Source organism: Vombatus ursinus, unplaced genomic scaffold (assembly GCF_900497805.2).
Source record: "Vombatus ursinus unplaced genomic scaffold, bare-nosed wombat genome assembly UNPS02010769.1, whole genome shotgun sequence".
NCBI classification, from domain to species: Eukaryota; Metazoa; Chordata; class Mammalia; order Diprotodontia; family Vombatidae; genus Vombatus; species Vombatus ursinus.
In genome coordinates, this window is record NW_020950547.1 from 3,116,518 (window position 1) to 3,133,207 (window position 16,690).

The 16,690-nt window shown below is 46.7% G+C and overlaps 1 protein-coding gene across 1 annotated transcript in view; it reads right to left on the bottom strand.

Moving 5' to 3' along the window:
- The window catches only part of LRP1 (LDL receptor related protein 1), a 112,655-nt gene that overhangs the window by 75,633 nt on the left and 20,332 nt on the right, over nucleotides 1-16,690 (bottom strand). Inside the window, exons 7-11 of the mRNA XM_027854936.1 lie at nucleotides 5,493-5,655; nucleotides 5,102-5,324; nucleotides 3,732-3,921; nucleotides 2,842-2,985; nucleotides 1,602-1,838 (exon numbers count right to left, since the gene is read on the bottom strand). Of these exons, the coding sequence (XP_027710737.1) occupies nucleotides 1,602-1,838; nucleotides 2,842-2,985; nucleotides 3,732-3,921; nucleotides 5,102-5,324; nucleotides 5,493-5,655 (957 nt within the window). The remainder of the gene's footprint in view (nucleotides 1-1,601; nucleotides 1,839-2,841; nucleotides 2,986-3,731; nucleotides 3,922-5,101; nucleotides 5,325-5,492; nucleotides 5,656-16,690) is intronic.

Below are 16,690 nucleotides of genomic sequence, written 5' to 3' on the forward strand. Positions count from 1 at the left end.
CTCTCTCTCTCTCTCTCTCTCTCTCTCTCTCTCTCTCTCTCTCTCTCGTTCACCAATTGCCTACTGAGTATTTTGAATTGTATCTGACCTCAAACTCAACATGTTCAGAATAGAACAGATTATCTTTTCCCAAATCTATACCTTTTGTAAATTCCCCTGTCTTCTTAGTCACCCAGGTGCCATCCTCAACGCCTTACACTCGCTCACTGCATAAAGCGAATCAGTTGCTAAATCTTATTCTTTTTACCCTCACGACATCTTTCACACACATCTCCTTCTCTACATTCATATAGCAACTTTCTTGGTTTAGACTTCCGTCACCTCTTGCTAAGGCTTTTGCAATAGCCTTCCAATTGGTCTGAATCAAGTCTCTCTAATCTAATTTATCCAAACAGCTGTCAAAGTGATTTTTCTTAAAGTGTATGACAACCCCAACTAAATAAACTCCAAGCGTTCTTGATTACCTCGAGGATCAAATATAAACTTCTGGGTCATTTCAAGCTCACTACCTGGCCCCACCCTATCTTTCCAGTCTTCTCACACATTACTCCCCTTCACCCAAGCCATGCTGGCCAAATTGCTGCTCCTTACACATGATACTTCCTCTCCCATCTCAGGGCCTGGGAAGCTTTCTCTCCTCATCTCAGGCTCTCAGAACCCCTGGCTTCCTTCAAGGCTCAGCTCCAATGCCCCCTTATTCAGGAGGCTCCTTCCCCCTCTGAGGTTACCTTCTATCTGTTCTCTACCTATTTATAGACATGGGATCTCTCCCATTAGAATGCAAGTTCCTTGAGAGCAGGAACTGGTTTTATGTTTTCTTTCCTATCTCTAGCACTTAGCAGAGTGCCTGGCATGTAGTAAATGCTTGTTGATTGCAGTAAATGCTTGTTGGTTAACTGTGTGATTACAGGTAGGGGAATCCCCATCCATCCTATTTCACCATTTTCTTTCTGGATTATTGATGGGCCAGAAGGGGATATAAGTATATAAAGGGATATAAAGTGATATAAAGTTGCAAGCTCAGGAACCCAGTCACCCCTAGAGAACAATCAGAAATGAAGGCATTGTGCCAATAAACTGGGAATAGAAGTCAAGGAGGAAATGGGATTCGATTTACAAAAGCATGACTCACTTTGGTACTTGCCCCAGCATAAAGCGAGGGCTACCTACGCTCATTTTGGCAGAAAGCCCCAGCACTTCATGGGAACACATGACTGCTCTGCCCCTCTCCCCCTGCCCCAATGCTAGTGTGAGTGGTCCCCAGGCATAATAAGGTTGATGCTGTGAAGCCTGAAAGCTCAGAGCTTCCTCTCTGGTGAGCCAAGGGGAAAGAAGTCTGGGACTCTTCCAGGAGGTCCCAAGACCTGCATGCACTGTCCTGCATCCATTGCCCTAGCTCTGCACTGCTCAACAAGGAAGGGAGTCTGCTGTCTCTCCCCCTACCTCTATACCATCAACCCACCCATTCCCCCAAATCTCCGTGATTTCCAACCTCCAGTCAGGGGATGACTCTCTGGTGCTGAGAAATCTCAAAGAAAAGAAACACTCCAGGGCTCTCCTCAAGATGTGCTGGCCATTAATTTAATTTTAGAGACCCTTACCATCCTTGAGTATGGTTTCCCGCTCAGTGCCATCAATCTTCTGACGGCCAATGAGGTAGCTAGTGGTATCGGCAAAATAGATGAAGCCTGTCTCCGCATGGAAATCCAGTGCCCGGGGGTTCATGAGGTTTTCTATGGGGATCATGTGTTCATCAGGGACCTTGGCACTCATATCCATGCCTCGGATGATACCTGGCCGGCCCTTCCCATACACCAGGAACAGCTCATGCTCTGGTTCTGCAGAGGAAGGGAGAATAAGTAATAAGACATCCTTAGCCACCATCCTACTTCAGGGACTACAGCCTGAGAATGGGACCAGTGGAGATGCAAAAAGAAGGGGTTGTGGCTCCTAGAACATACTGGGGAGTGGGGAAGGGAGGGATGAGTTTGGGGTTATAAAGACACATGTGTCTCTCACCTGGGTACCCTGAACCAACATCTCGCACCTTTTCTTCCTTTCCTCTTCCCTCCTCCCACCATCCTCAGAATGCAAGAGAGAGAGAAAGAGAGAGAGAGAAGGAGAAGGAGAAGGAGGAGGAGGAGGAAAAGAAGAAGAAGAAGAAGAAGAAGAAGAAGAAAAAGAAGGGAAGAGGAAGAGGAGGGGGAGGGGAGAGGGAGGGAGGGAGGGAGGGAGGAAGAGAGAGACAGAGACAGAGACAGAGAGAGACAGAGACGCAGAGAGAGACAGAGATTTGCTCATCACTGACCCCAGGGAAAGGAAAGAGTTAAAATGGGGTGGTGGGGAATGGTGTGGGACACAGCATATATGGAGAAAACAGGCAGAAGTTAAGTGGCCACAACTCAAATGTACAAAAATCACTGATCTCAAGTGAACAGGAGACAAGCCAGCCTACTCTTTCTTCTCTCTTCCTACAAGGAAACTGGACCAGAGCAGCAGAGACCCAGAGCAGATGGCCAAATACCGAACCCTGATGCCTACACAAACACCGTCCAAACCCAGACCTGGGGCAGGCATCCACAGCCTGCCCCATCATCTCACCTTCAGCCCTGCTTTTTTCCTCTACTCTGTTGCTTTCTTTCAGCATCTTATTTTTACTGCAATTGTGTTTTACATTGCCCTCTTTTCCAAAAATATCCTTCCCCTTCTCCCCTTCCCACTAAGCCATCCCTTGTAGCAAAGATTTTTAAAAAAGAGAGAAAGAGAGAAAAAAGGGTTGGTTCAGCAAAACCAGCCAAAAGGTCACATGTATGTGCATGCAAGGGTGTGCCCATCACTCACTTTTGCAAGATTTCCCATCACTGCCCAGACTGAAGCCTGAACGACAGCGGCAGGTCCGGGCTTTGTGACTGTTGGCCAGAAGGCAGATGTCTGAGCAGCCTCCTGGCTTCCCGTACTGGTCATTCTCACAGGCATGGCTCCGCACTGCAGGGGGAAGGGGAGAAAAGGTCAGGGGGACACTGCCTGCCTTCCATGGCCTTGTCCCCAGATTTGAGAACGTTTCCTCCCCTTAGTTCTAAACACGTTTCCACTCTTAACCAGTCCCTCATTTCCCCCTCTATGGGAATGAGAAACTCTGAGTCTCCCTTATCTGACCTTGAGTTGGTGCTCTGGTGAGCGCCTCCAAGGCTAGAGGCCGAGGCCTTCCTGGGGACAGAGGAAGGAATGCATCTGCCCAGAGACTTGGGTTTGGATATCAGTCCTGTCACTTACTAGCTGGGTTACCTCTTTATGAGACACTTAACTTTTTGTTTTGTTTTGTTTTTTTGGAGGCAATTGGGGTTAAATGACCTGCCCAGGGTCACAGCTAGTAAGTGTCTGAGGTCAGATTTGAACTCAGGTCCACTTGACTCCAGGGCCAGTGCTCTATCCACTGTACCACCTAGCTGCCCTGACGCTTAACTTTTATTAAAGTTTTTAAACTTCTTTTTAGTCTCAATTTCCTCCTCTACAAAATGGGTACAACATTACTTGCATCGTCTATTCTATTTCATAGGGCTTTTGTAAGTGTTACATGAACCATGAAGTATTATAAATGCGAGTTATCGTTATTATTGCTATCATTAATACATGGGCTGGTGGAGGCAGGGGGCCCTCAGATGGCCACACAGCGGGACCAGTGATTCTGGAAGACAAAGGGTGTTTTTCTGAGTGCTGAAGGTCTCTCTTACCTCGGGGTTGGCGCCGCTGATGATAAATATGGAGGGCCCCCCCCTTGTCCACCCGAGTGACCACCTGGTATTCTGTGCTATTGAATCGATTCACTCGAATGACACTCGTTTTCTGCTGTGAGTTGGCATTGTCTGAATTGGTGGCATAGAGATAGTTCTCAAACACAGTCAGGCCATACAGGTGCTCAATCTAGGGGGGAGACAGAGGAAGGGGGGGAACTGCTGTGAAATGGAAGGAATGCGGATGTCAAATACTTCTCCTTTCCCCTGCCCCCTTCCAATTTCCACCCAGCTAGGTCCAGGATACCCCAAATACCATTTACTAAGCCTGAGACCTCGTGCAAATCATGTGACCTATCTGTGTTTCAGTTTCCTCACTTGTAAAACATTGGCTTGCTTGTTTACCAGGATTATTGTGAAGATCAAAGGTACAGAGAAAAGGACAGGGATAGGGATTAGACCTTGTGATTTTATTGGGAACTCCCAGATGAGGAAACTCTCTGCCAATGCAAAGTCAGTGCTTTTTCTGTATTTACCTTCCCTATTTATTGTCTCAGCTGTCTAGACAGCAATGAGAGTTAAAGGGACCTACCCAAAGTCACATAGGCACTGTGTATTAGAGGGAGAATTTAAACCCAGGTCTTTCTGCCTTTGACATTCTACCCCCTATGTCATACTGGCTTAAATATATGGTAGTAGTATTATCAGAGGGAGGCCACCCTGGACACTCAGGGCTTCTCACACTGCCCTCTGGCCCAAAGGTTCTTAACCTGGGGCATGTAAACTTGTTTTAAAATCCAGATTATATTTTATTGTATTATTATATATAAAATATATTGTAATATACATGTTAATGTATAAATAATATAATTTAAATTAATAAAACAAATAATAAATAAAATATATTTTAAAATTCCATATTTCAATACAATTGATTTCATCTGTGATCCTATGCATTTTATTTATGAATTTAGAAAAAAAAGATTCTGAGAAAGGGTCCACAGGCTTCATCAGACTGCCAAAGGCATCCAAGACTCATAAAAGGTTAGGAATCTCTACCCCAGCTTCTCTACTCTATCAGCTCTAAACTTCCTTGGTGTGACAGTCTCTCTCCTCATCAGGATACCCCAAGATGATGACTCGTGCTCCTCAGCCAGGAAACCAGGAGACGATGATTCCCTCTTGCTTCCAACCAGGGTACTGTGGGATGACTGGCCTCTCCTTCCCAACTAGATGCTGTGGCTTATGGGCCTCGGGTACCCAACCAGAATGCTCCAGGGTGATGCTCTCCCCTTCCCTTATCAGCATGGCCTAGGAAGACGTTGAGCTGGGAAAGGACTTAGAAATCATCCCCACTCCCCAATCCTCACCAGAATGCCTTGAATGACGGTCTGCCGACCCTTGCCCTCATAGTCCACCACCTCGATATAGTCCAGGTAGGCATCAGCCCAGTACACAAGCCGGCTGACCAGGTCCAAAGTGATACCATGGGGAAACACGATCTTACTATCCACCAGCTTGGTTCGGTTCTGCCCATCCATGTCACAGCGCTCCACCTTTGGGATCTGCCCATAGTCCGTGAAGAACACCTTCCTGTGAGTGGGTGATATGTGATATTGAGGGGGTTCCCCATTAGGTGCAAGTTCCCTCCTCCTCCCCTGACTCTCTGGCTTCCTTGCCAGGCTGGGAATATCAGGGTAAAGGAAGGGATGGGTTCCTCACGCCTGGCATCCCTTGTGCCCACCCTACGACCCCTCTCACCCCATGGCAGGGTCGAGAGCAATGCCTTTGGGATTGTAGAGCTCTACATCCAGCAGAGTGACACAGGTGTCTCCATTCCGGTTGCACACAAAGATTCTGTCATCAATGTCATCCACAAAATAGAAGTTGCCTGTCAGCCAGTCGATGGCCATCTGCTCCACATCTGGATGGAGTAAGAACAGATTTGGTGTAAGCAAGGTAGCACCCTCCATTTCTTTGCATAAACCTTTCCCTAGATGACTTCCTCCCCAGGCTTCTGGTTCCTAATCACCTTTCATGACCCAACTGGTCTCACTTCTTCCACTAAGTTTTCTCTGACCATGCCAAACCAAAGTGCTCTTTCTCCCCTCTTATCTCCTACCAATCCTCTCATATATCACCTATACTTCTTTGTGCTGTGACTTATCTTTTTGTGTCAGTCTTGTGTCCTCAAGAGATATTCAGAAACTGGCTTTTATACCCCATTCCCAAAGTGAAGGAACTTCCATAGAGTCCAGGCACATAAGTACTTCATTTATGGACTACTTCAGGGTTGACTAAGTGCCATGCATGTTATCTCATCTGATTCTCACAACAACCCTAGGAGGTAGGTACTATTATTATACCCGCTTTACAGATAAGGAAACTGAGGTTGACAGAAGATAAGTGGCCTGCTCAGGTTAACACAACTATTAAGTGACTGGGGCAAGATTTGAATTCAGGTCTTCCTGACTCCTAGTCTAGCATTCTGTCCCATATGTCATATAGCTGCCTTACTAATGTTAGTTGACTGGCAAGCACCTCATCCCACCACACCCATCCTTCTATTTCCAGTTCCCTTCTACTTGTCCTTGATCTTATATCTCCAAAGACCCAAAGCCTTAGGGCTAAGATAAGCCAGGGGCATTTGGAGCCCCTGGGTAGCTACGGATGGACAGGTAGCCAACCAAGAAGGATGGGAACTGAGGGAGACCTAAGGCAGAGGACCCAGATATATGGGCTCCTATACTCCAAATGAAGGAAATACATGCTTCTAGAAGAGATGAGAGAGGACAAAAGATGTCATGAAAAAGGGAAGTCGGTCAAAAAATGGAAGGTGATAAGAGGTTAAAGAGAGAGACTGCGCCAGCAAAAAGGCCTGACTCAGATAAATTCACATGCGAGGGTGGAGACACTGATGCCAGTTTCTATTGACTGATTCTCCTGTCTTTACATATATTTCCCAAGAACATGAACTAGCCCCTCTGAAGAAATCTTTAGGTCATCAAAAGGTCTGTGAGCCTAACCCCAAAGTCCACTTTCACATCATCTCTTTCTTCCATCCATATGGAGCAGTCCTCCTTGGAACTTATTATCCATCTGACCTTAGCTAAAATAGAGGAATGGCTGAACACGTGATACGTGAATGTAACGGAAACGGGATATTACTTATTATTAAGAAGTGATGGATATGAAGAATTCAGAAGAGTCTGAGAAGACATAGGAAGTGACATAACAAAACCAAGAAGACAACATACCCAATGACTAGAACAATGTAAGTGGAAAGACAAAAAAAATGAATTATAATCAACAAACTTGTCCCCAAAGAAGACATTAGAAAATTCACCTTTCTCCCTTTGAAGAGGCTAGGAACTATGGGCATGGGATTGCAAGGATTGTCAGACTCTGTGGTTAGGCTGCTTACTTTTGCTGAACTATTTTTTCCCCTCTATTTCTTCTTTATTTTTCAGCTTCAGAAATGGCTCACTGGGTAGAGGAGAGGGGGAGGGATATCGATAGACATTTTAAAAAATAGTCCCTAATCCCACTCAACAACTTACTCAGGAAATCTGTCCGGGACCTCTAGATCTAGGTGCAAGGAGTTAATAGTTTTTGATTTCTCTTTCCCTCCTCTCTTCCCCAGACAGAGGGGTTGCCCGCCCATAGGAACTTGGGGGTGTGGACCAGAAGGGACAAGAACATGGTTCCCTAGGAATTTGGCTGAGTTCTGACACTGACTCACAGTCACAGGACTTGGGCTGGTAGAGGAAGGAGGAGTGTGTGGAGGTGGGGAGGGGGAGGTACAGAAACAGCTGGAGATGGGGCTAAGGAGAGAGCAAACTCCAGGCCAATACCAAATTATTCTTCTTAGGGAGCCCCTGCTCCTCTACCCAAGAAGAAACACAAGGGACCAGAGGAAGACAAAGTCTACGAGATGGGCAAATAGGAAGAGTCTACCTGAGGAATTTTTAACCTTTTTTTTTGTTTCCTGGACCCCTTCCGCAATCTGGGAAAAGCTATGAACCCTTTTTCAGAATTAAGTTTTTAAGTGCAAAAAATAAAATACAGAAGATTTCAAAGGAAAACAATTATATTGAAATGCACTTATCAAAATATTTTTTAAAAACCCAAGTTTCCAGTTCCCAGGCTAAGAATTCCTAATCCACCCACTTCTCCCTAAATCCTAACTATTTAAGCTCTGCCCCTCTCTTCTAAGAGTCTCTATAGCTCCCAATCCAGAAGTGCTCTGCCTTTTAGGCTAGTAGGCCATAGGTGTTGAGAGGCCAGACTTTTCCAAGGGAGATGGAGAACCTGAGGGGTTCAGGTAAATTATGTTATATTCTCCCCCCCAAAAGAATGCTTGTATAGGCTAAAAAGGAAAGGCTCAAAAGGAGAAAATATATCCCTGACACTCAAACGTAGCTTGGTATATAGGGAAGATAGACGTGCAATTTCACCTTTTGCCTTTGGGGTGAGTGATGGAGAGTAAATATGGCAGGGGGGTGGGTGGGCAGAGAAGAGAAGTCTACTAGTTATGGGCTATTTATATAAATACAGGACTCAGAATGTTAGGGTTGGTTTTTTTTTTTGGTAGTAACAAGAAGCAGCGCCAACCCCTTCCCCCCAAAACGTAATAATAGTTAACATTTATAAGGCACTTTAAAATTTATGAAGCACTTTAGATATAACATCTCATCTTACCCATACAACAACCTTGGGAGGGATTATTATCCACATTTTATAGAAAAGGAAACTGAGATTGACAGAGTCTAAATGACTTGCCCAGGATCACACAGCTAGTATGTGACTGAGGATAAATTTAAACTCAGGACTTCCTGACTCCCAGTTCGGCACGACCTATCACAAGAGAAAAACTTGTTTCAGAGAACTAGAAGGGACCCCCCCACATCCCCTATTCCAGATTTCTGGACTCTTTCCTGTGACCACCTCCCTTCGGTACCCTGACCTCCTACTACAAAATCTAAAAATGTGAAAGTTCCCTCCTCATCTTTTCCTCCACCCTAAATCTGGGATGGGAAGACAGAGATGGAGAGAGGAGGGCAGATCCCTCCAGAGCAGACCAGACAGGACTAGGGAAAAAACGATTGGAGCCAGGGTCCCTAGCTGCAGAGTCCCTTTCAGTATTTGTGCAATCAAAGCTGAAAATTTGTCTGCAAAGCCCTTTGTTATTAACAATGCACACTGATGATTTCCTTTTCTCTCTTAAATTCTACGTTCCTTTGGTCCACTCAGAGAAGCCTGAGGAGCACTGGGAGGGGAATTCCCATGTATTCCCCTACCTTCACTGATTCCCAACTATATTCAGCTCTTTGCTGTGATGGCATGTGTGTGCATGTATGTATGGATGCATGCCTCTGAGCATTATGTATGTATGATCTCAGGGTCTTGGCCTGTGTCTGGAGGAGAAAGGGGCCCAGAAGCTCCAAGTACCCCCCAAACCTATAGAAAGTGCTTTTAAGCCGTGATGGAAATGCTATTCCTCTGTTTTCCACCAGGGTCCTCATCTCTCCACGTTTATTCTAAGAGGAGATGCCTTTTCTCCTCTCTCTGAGGCATGAATCTCCCAACCTCTGCCGGATCCCAAAGAACCAGAGAGTTGGGGAGCTTGGAATTGGAGAACAGCAAAGCAGCCTTTGAGGGAGGGTCTCACTAACATGGGGGCAGAGAGCCTGGTGATCAAGGGGTATGATGAGCAGAGGCCATAATAGAGTGATGATGTAAGGGACTTTCAGTTCCAGGCCTCAAAATAAGCTTGGGTTTTGTGTTTATCGTTTCTGGGTACCACCCTTCCCACCCTCCTCATCAGAGGACCATCCAGTATTCCCCTCCCCCTCCAGATTGCCATAGCTTCTCAGATGTTCAACATCTACTTCCCCAAATGATTGTTCCCTTCCAAAAAGCACCCATTCCTCCCCTTTCCAAGATAGATGCCTCCCCCACATATTAGAGCTGGGGTTCAGCTCTAGGAGTTGGAGGTCACCCCCAAAAGAAGGGTTCTTCACTGGACAGAGACTTTATTCCATCTAAGAGAGCTCTCTCCCCCCAGCAGAATAGAGGGTACTTAAACCCCTGCCCAGGCATCAGTTTCCTCATCTGTAAAGTTATCTTTGATGACCTCTAAGATCCCTTCCAACTCTATGATCATATTTAGGGGGATACAATCTATGACACGGTTGCAGTATCTGTGGGATGAGCATATGATGGTATTGATCACCATTCTGCTCTGTCTGGTTGTTTGCTTGGGTGTTAGGATTCTGTTTTCTCCTCCTGCTTCAGACCCTGGAATCCTCTTTCTCCAGTCCTTAGTGTTTTAACTTCAACCTTGGAGTGGTCAGAGTGGGGAGAACTCTCCCCTAAGACTGGTGAGACAGGAAGAGATCATTCAGCCAGGCCTAGGCCAACCTGGAAGCTTTGTTTTTAAGTACTAGAAGACATAAGAAGGAAGCAAAGGGGTTGTATGGAGAGCACCTTTGAGAACCAACTAAAAGAGATTTTGTGGGATTATGGTTCGCCTACACATACAGGGATAGAACTGGCCGGGACCGGTGGCGGTGGCGGTGGTGGTGATGGGGTGTGTGTGTGTGTGTGTGTGTGTGTGTGCGCGCACGCATGCGCGCATGTATATATGTGTGTGTATGTATATGTGTAAATGTATATTGATGGGGGGAGGGGTGCAGAGAGATATCCTTAGCTCTCCTTGCCAGAAAACCTCTAACCCAGACACAGTTCTCTTACCACCCACTTCCTCTCAGCTCACTTCTCCTTCCAAGTTGGTCCTTCTAGAGTGAACAATTGTCAGATTCTGGTACCTTCCCCCTGCCTTGTGGACCTGATGAATATTTCATCTTTCTCTGCTCTCCCAGTGTCAGAGAAGACCTAGCCCCCTTTCGCTAAATTTTGCCTTAGAGTTTCCTTTAGTATTGGGAAAGCCATTCTACTTTCTAATCATACCCATCCCTCTTGCTCCAGTCTAAAAACAGAGGGGGCAGGGCAGAGAGAGAGGCAACCTCACTGAGACAGCAGGGGAGTCAAGGGCCAGGAGCTGGATCCGTGCCAGGGAGACAGGGCCAGCCCCGACTGGGCCAGAGGGAGAAACAGGCGCAAGAGCTGCTAAATTATTATAGGAAACTCGGAGTCAACAGGGAGAGTTAAAGCAAAACATCGACTTCAGGAAATGGAGACCAAGGCTGAGGGAGCAGAGCACCCGTCCAACACACTCACTGGTTGCCCCCCGGGGGACTCCTGAAAGGGCTTGGAATGGAGACGAGAGCCAGTGAGGGTGGGGGTTGGAGAGCCCAGCGAGAAGAAATTCAGGGAGAGCAGCCCACTGTCTGCTGCGGGGACGGGGCAGAGGGGGCACCAGGGGAGGGACTGGTAACACCACTGGTGGTGGGGGCTGCTTTTCTCTAAGTCCCCCTCCTCCCAAAATCCTTATCCCATTTCCTGTTGTGATTTTAAAATATGAAAACAGAGAGAGAGAGAGGGAGAGAGAGAGAAGAGAGAGAGAAAGAGAAGAGAGAAGAGAGAGATGACAGAGAGAAGAGAGAGAGAGGAGAGAGAAGAGAGAAGAGAGGAGAAGAGAGAGGAGAGAGAAGAGAGGAGAAGAGAGAGAGGAGAGAGAGAAGACAGAAGAGAGAGGAGAGAGAAGAGAGAGAAGAAGAGAGAGGAGAGAGAAGAGAGAGTAGAAGAGAGAGGAGAGAGAGAGAGAGAGAGAGAGAGAGAGAGAGAGAGAGAGAGAGAGGAAAAGAGTTAAGGGGCCCACCAGCTGGATCTCGGGACCCATTTTACAACCCAGCAGACTACAGCCTTGGGAGGGGGGCTCTTCCCACCCCCACCCCCAGTCCTGGCCAGCCCAAACCACCAGCAGAGGGCCTCATTCCCCACCACATTCATGGCTGCGTCCAGTTCTATCCTCAAACTGCAAATTGCCAAGTCATTTTAGCTAATCCCTGCCCCTTTCCAGGACTCTGGCTCCAACCCCAGGGACTCAACACACACACAAAAGGACCATGGAGATGCTAAATACCAGCCCCCCCACCCTCTCCTTTCCAAGTCCAGGCTCAGACTCCTAGTGTCCACCCTCACTCCCTCCTGCTGTCTACCCTCATCCCCTCCTGCTGCAGTATAAGCTCATTTTCTGGCCACAGGAAAGATTAAACCTAGAGGGGATGCAAAGCAAAGCAGCTTTGACCAGGAAATTCAGGGACAAATGGGGGAGGAAGGACTGAGCTTTGATTTTAACACCAAGTGTTGCCAACCATCCCCTCCCCCTTAGCAAATGGTCCTCCTTGACAGACGGGTAAAGAGTCAGGGCTGTGTCTGGTAGCACCTGGGGGAGGATTATGGTGCTAGATCCGGGAAAGCAGAGGCTGAGGGCTCCTTGGGTGTGGAAGGCACTGGCATGGAGTATTCTCTAGATCGCCTTCAGTGGCATCATGGCCTGGTGGATACAGGGCTGGCCTTGGAATCAATAAAATACGGATCTGAATCTCCTTTCAAATACTTACAAGCAGTGTGACCTTGAGCAAATCATTTTAAGCCTTTCTGAGACACTTTCATTTTAAGCATCTCAGTTCTCCTTATCTATAAAATGGGAGGGGGAGAGGTTTAGATTCAATGACCTCTAGGTCATCTCTCAGATGTGCATGAAGTATTTCAGCATTGCATCCCCAGTGTTTTGCATGCTTTAGAAATATTTATTAACTTTAAATGAAAGATTGGGTATCTGGGACTGAAATATTGATCTCACATGCAATTCTGCAGGGGGTAGGTGGATAGATATAGTGATTTTCAGCTCTAACAAGAGTTTTATTGTTTTACTGTGGTTTTATTGTTCTACAAAATCTTATTGAGCAAAGTCTGTGTCTTCTAGTCAAATACTGCAATTGGAGACTTTTCAGAAATCTACGCTCAGCACAGACAGAAGGGGGCACTTCAAGTCAGGGGTTCACAGGGTGAGAGGGAGGATTAAGCCCCAAAAGAAATCAAACTTCCCCAAGGAGCCAATAAAAGAGATAAATGTGCCAACATGGGTTGGGGCATACTCTCAGTCCTCAAATTAGGTTGGAAACTATTCTCCTCTTTGAAGGGACATAGGCCTTAGAAGGAAGGGGTTGAGAAGAGTAGTACAAACAGAAGAAAGAGTGAGAAAAGAGGAGAGGATCTCCCTTCCCCTCGCAGGCATTCCGCTGCCTTCCGTCCCCCAATCTCCACACACAGCCAAGCCCTCTCTCCTGCAGCCCTGCCTCATCATGTCAAGAGCTTTGGAGAGCTTGGTGAGGCCAGAGCCCAAAGCAGGGGCCGCTTTTGGATTCAGGTGACATGAGTGTTTACATGCACCGACCCAGACGCATGGACCCCATCTATAGCACCGCTCCCTGCCCCCAAGTGAACACAGGCAGGAGGGGAAGATATTAACTCCTTGTCTCCTTTCTATACATTTCTGGAGTATTTTAACTTTCCCTCCATAGTGTTTTCCTTAAGACCCATCGGAGGCAGGGAATCAGTGACATGCTACCCTCTCCTTCCCTTTATTTATAGAGAAGGGGGCAGGACAGGGTAAAGTGGTTACAGAGCTAGCTACTCCCGTGGCACCCTGTCTCTCGTGATTAATACATAAAATCTCAGGCAGATCTCTCTGACATGCTGTCCCCCTCTGGCTTCCTCAAACCCAGAGAGTGCAGGAAGATATGAGCCCTATCACTACACAAACACCCCATCCTGGGTCAAGGGACCATTTGAGCAAAAGAACCCAGCTGGTGCAAAGGGAGGTTGGGGGTGGGGAAGAGTTGCCTAATTTCCTCTTTATTCCCTCTCAAAGATTGAGTTACACTCCCTGTTATCCCCCTCCCAAAGAACGTGAAGGGACAGGATTGTGTTTCCTCATCCCAGTCACCAAAGGCTAAACTAGAAAGGAGCAGGAATTTCTTGGGAAGAAGGATGGATTTGGGGGGGAGGGGGTTTGACAGCAGTAGAGACAGGGGACATTGGCAGAGGGGTCATAATTAGTCTTCACAGTGAGAAGCAAACAACCATTTTGGGGGCGACAGGCAGACACTCAGGCGGCATTGGGATGTATGTTTATGTGACAGGGAGGTGCGTACCCAGGGCAGGTAACTGGGGTAGGAGGAGACTTTGGGCCCTTGTAGGCACTCTTTGAGAAGACCTGGAGGAGATTTCTATAACTTAGTTTGATTGTCCCCACACATACCATTTCACCCAACCCCCGAAACCTCTGTTTTCCTTCTACTTTCCTGGACTCTGCACCCAAATGGGGCCCTAATGAAATAATGAGTAGGCAGTATCTATTTGCCAAACGAGGTGGGGCTGGTTAAGGCTGTTTCCTGTTTCTCAGGAGGCAGGGAAGAAGAGGACAGGACTGAGCCACTTTCCCCTAGGGCTGGGGAGGGAACTGCAGGAGTTGAGTTTGCCCAGACCCGCCTAAATGAGGCCCAAGGAGTCGTGGTGGGGGAGTGGGGGGAATGAAACTCTTGGGGATCGAGAGCCCCATATCTCCTCCCTTTCTCCCCAGTGATACCATCTTGAAAATGATGGCTTTACTACTTCCCAAATCCAAGGTATACGGGGAAGATTCACACCTTAGGGTTACTTGTTCCTTGGGGTCAATGAGTCCCTTTGGAAGGCTTATCCCCCTAACCAATGGGCCCCCACGATGAGTAAGGTCTCCTGGGGCTAGTATGTAAACAGAGCCTCAGGAAAGGGTCAGAGTCAAGTGGCCAGGTAGTAGTCACCCTTCCTAGAGGGGCCTAAGAGGCAGAGAGATAGCAGAGACTTCTCAAGAGCATTGCTTTTACTTTCTACTCTGTTTTGGGCTATTGCTGAGTTAATTAATTCAAGACGCATAGTTGCAGATACTTCTCCCTCCATAAAGGTCATCCTATCCTTTGCCTTGCTTCTTGGTCTCAGTTCACTAAGTTGGAGGTCTCTTCAAGGAAGCAGATGGCAAAGTCATACTTATCTCAGGAAGTCTCCTCTCAGACCTCACTCCCCCTCCTCTCCTCTTTTTCTTTTCTCAGTAGGAATAGGGAATTTAGTCTCTGAAAGATTTGGGGGGATCTTCCCCACTCTGACACATGAACAAAAGCCCCAAAGCCTCCTTTTTTTTTTGGCTAGGCAATGGGGTTAAGTGACTCACCCAGGGTCACACAGCTAGTAAGTGCAAAGTCTTCTTCTTATACCAGGCCCGTGAAGTCAAGGCACTGTGAGCCATGTTTTGTATGAAAGCACCCAGGTCAATCAATGACCAAGCCCTGATTGTTGTTTGAAGATGGTAGATTATCTTTAAGAAAAATATTTTTGTAAAATATAAAACTGCTTCAAGGAAGGGCCTGTATCAAGCACTGACCCCTCCTCTTCTGCTCCTTCTTCTTAGACAAGCCCACTTCTCTCAACGTTGTGCAAACCAGCCTAGCCCTGCCCAAGCCAGCCCAGACTCAGTGCCCGGAGCCCTCCCCGACAATCATAACGCAAGGGAAAGGGAAGATCCGGGACATCCTAAAGAAAGCACCTCATAAAACACTAGTGCAAAAGGAGTCATCACTTTCCCTTTCCTTAGTTTCTTACTGCAACACATCTCTCCTGCAAAGACACGATGACATCTTCAAACCCACTCCACTCTGGTGAGAAGTCTCGAGGTCAGCCCATTTCTCTTCTCCACCTCTGAATCCCAAGGCCTTGAAGATGGAAATGTCAATCTGCCCCATTCCCTGTCTTTGTGTGCACAGCCTGAAATAGTCAGCAAAGATTCCTGACAACCCAAGTTCAAATCCTGGCTTCTTCAGCTGTACAATAAGAAGGCTGCAGTAGATTGGGGGTTCTTAACTTTCTGTGTGTCACTCGCCTCTTTGAAACTGGTGAAACCTTCTCCGAAATGTTTTTAAATGCATAAAATAAAATAGATGGGATTACAAAGGAAACCAGTTACAGAGAAATACTTATCCAAAAAATATTCATGGACCACTAGACGGTCTTTAAAGTTCCTTCTAGTTTCAAGCACTATGATCCTGGTATTATCCAAGAAAGATGTCCTTGATCAATCCCTTCTGGGTCTCTGTGATCATTGGGAAATCCTCTCTGAGAGCTAACAGCCCTCTCTACCTCCCTCAGGTCTTTAAAATTTTATTTCTTGTAATTTTCATTGGCATAGAGATCTATCTCCGAATGAGGAAATGCCTTCTGTCAACTAGCACCTGCTCTTCAGTTGGTATTCCTAGAGTGGTACCAGGGCACTGAAGGTTAAGTGACTTGTTCAGGGTCACTCACCTATTATGTAGCAGAGGCAAGATTTGAACCTAGGTTTCCCTGACTTGAAGGTCAGCTCTGTTCTCCCTCAGCTCTTTAGAGGGTTGGGATATATCCACATCCTTATCTTCCAGAGAGGCTTTCTTAGGTCCCCTCTCAGCCTTTTCTTGGAATTTCCCTACCTCCTATAACCCCTTCCTACCACGGGCTAAGTGGTATCCTGTACAGCCTATAGCATCCATAGCCCGAGGCACATACAAAGCCATCATCTCATTCAATTCCCTGTCTCCAGCCAAAACAGATAACATATGAGTTGTCCTGTCCAAATCCCTGACTTTGAGTTAGGCAGGTATAATTCAAACCATAATCCTATATCCATATCAGATAAGAGCCATTCCATTTGGAGATATCTCGCCTCTAGAGCAAACAAAAGCCATTCCCTCCATCCCTTGTTTATAAACCACACTTGAATTAGCTTTTACAATCCCACACTGACACACCAGGCAGGAGTCACTCCTTCTAATCCTATGCTTTCACATCAAACATAAATCATCCCATCCATCTTCCACTGTCTTCATATTAGACTAAGGAGTCATCCCATCCAATCCCCTGCCTCCACATCAAATACATGTCATCCCATCCATTCTCCCTTGTCTCTATACCAGACAGGAGTCATC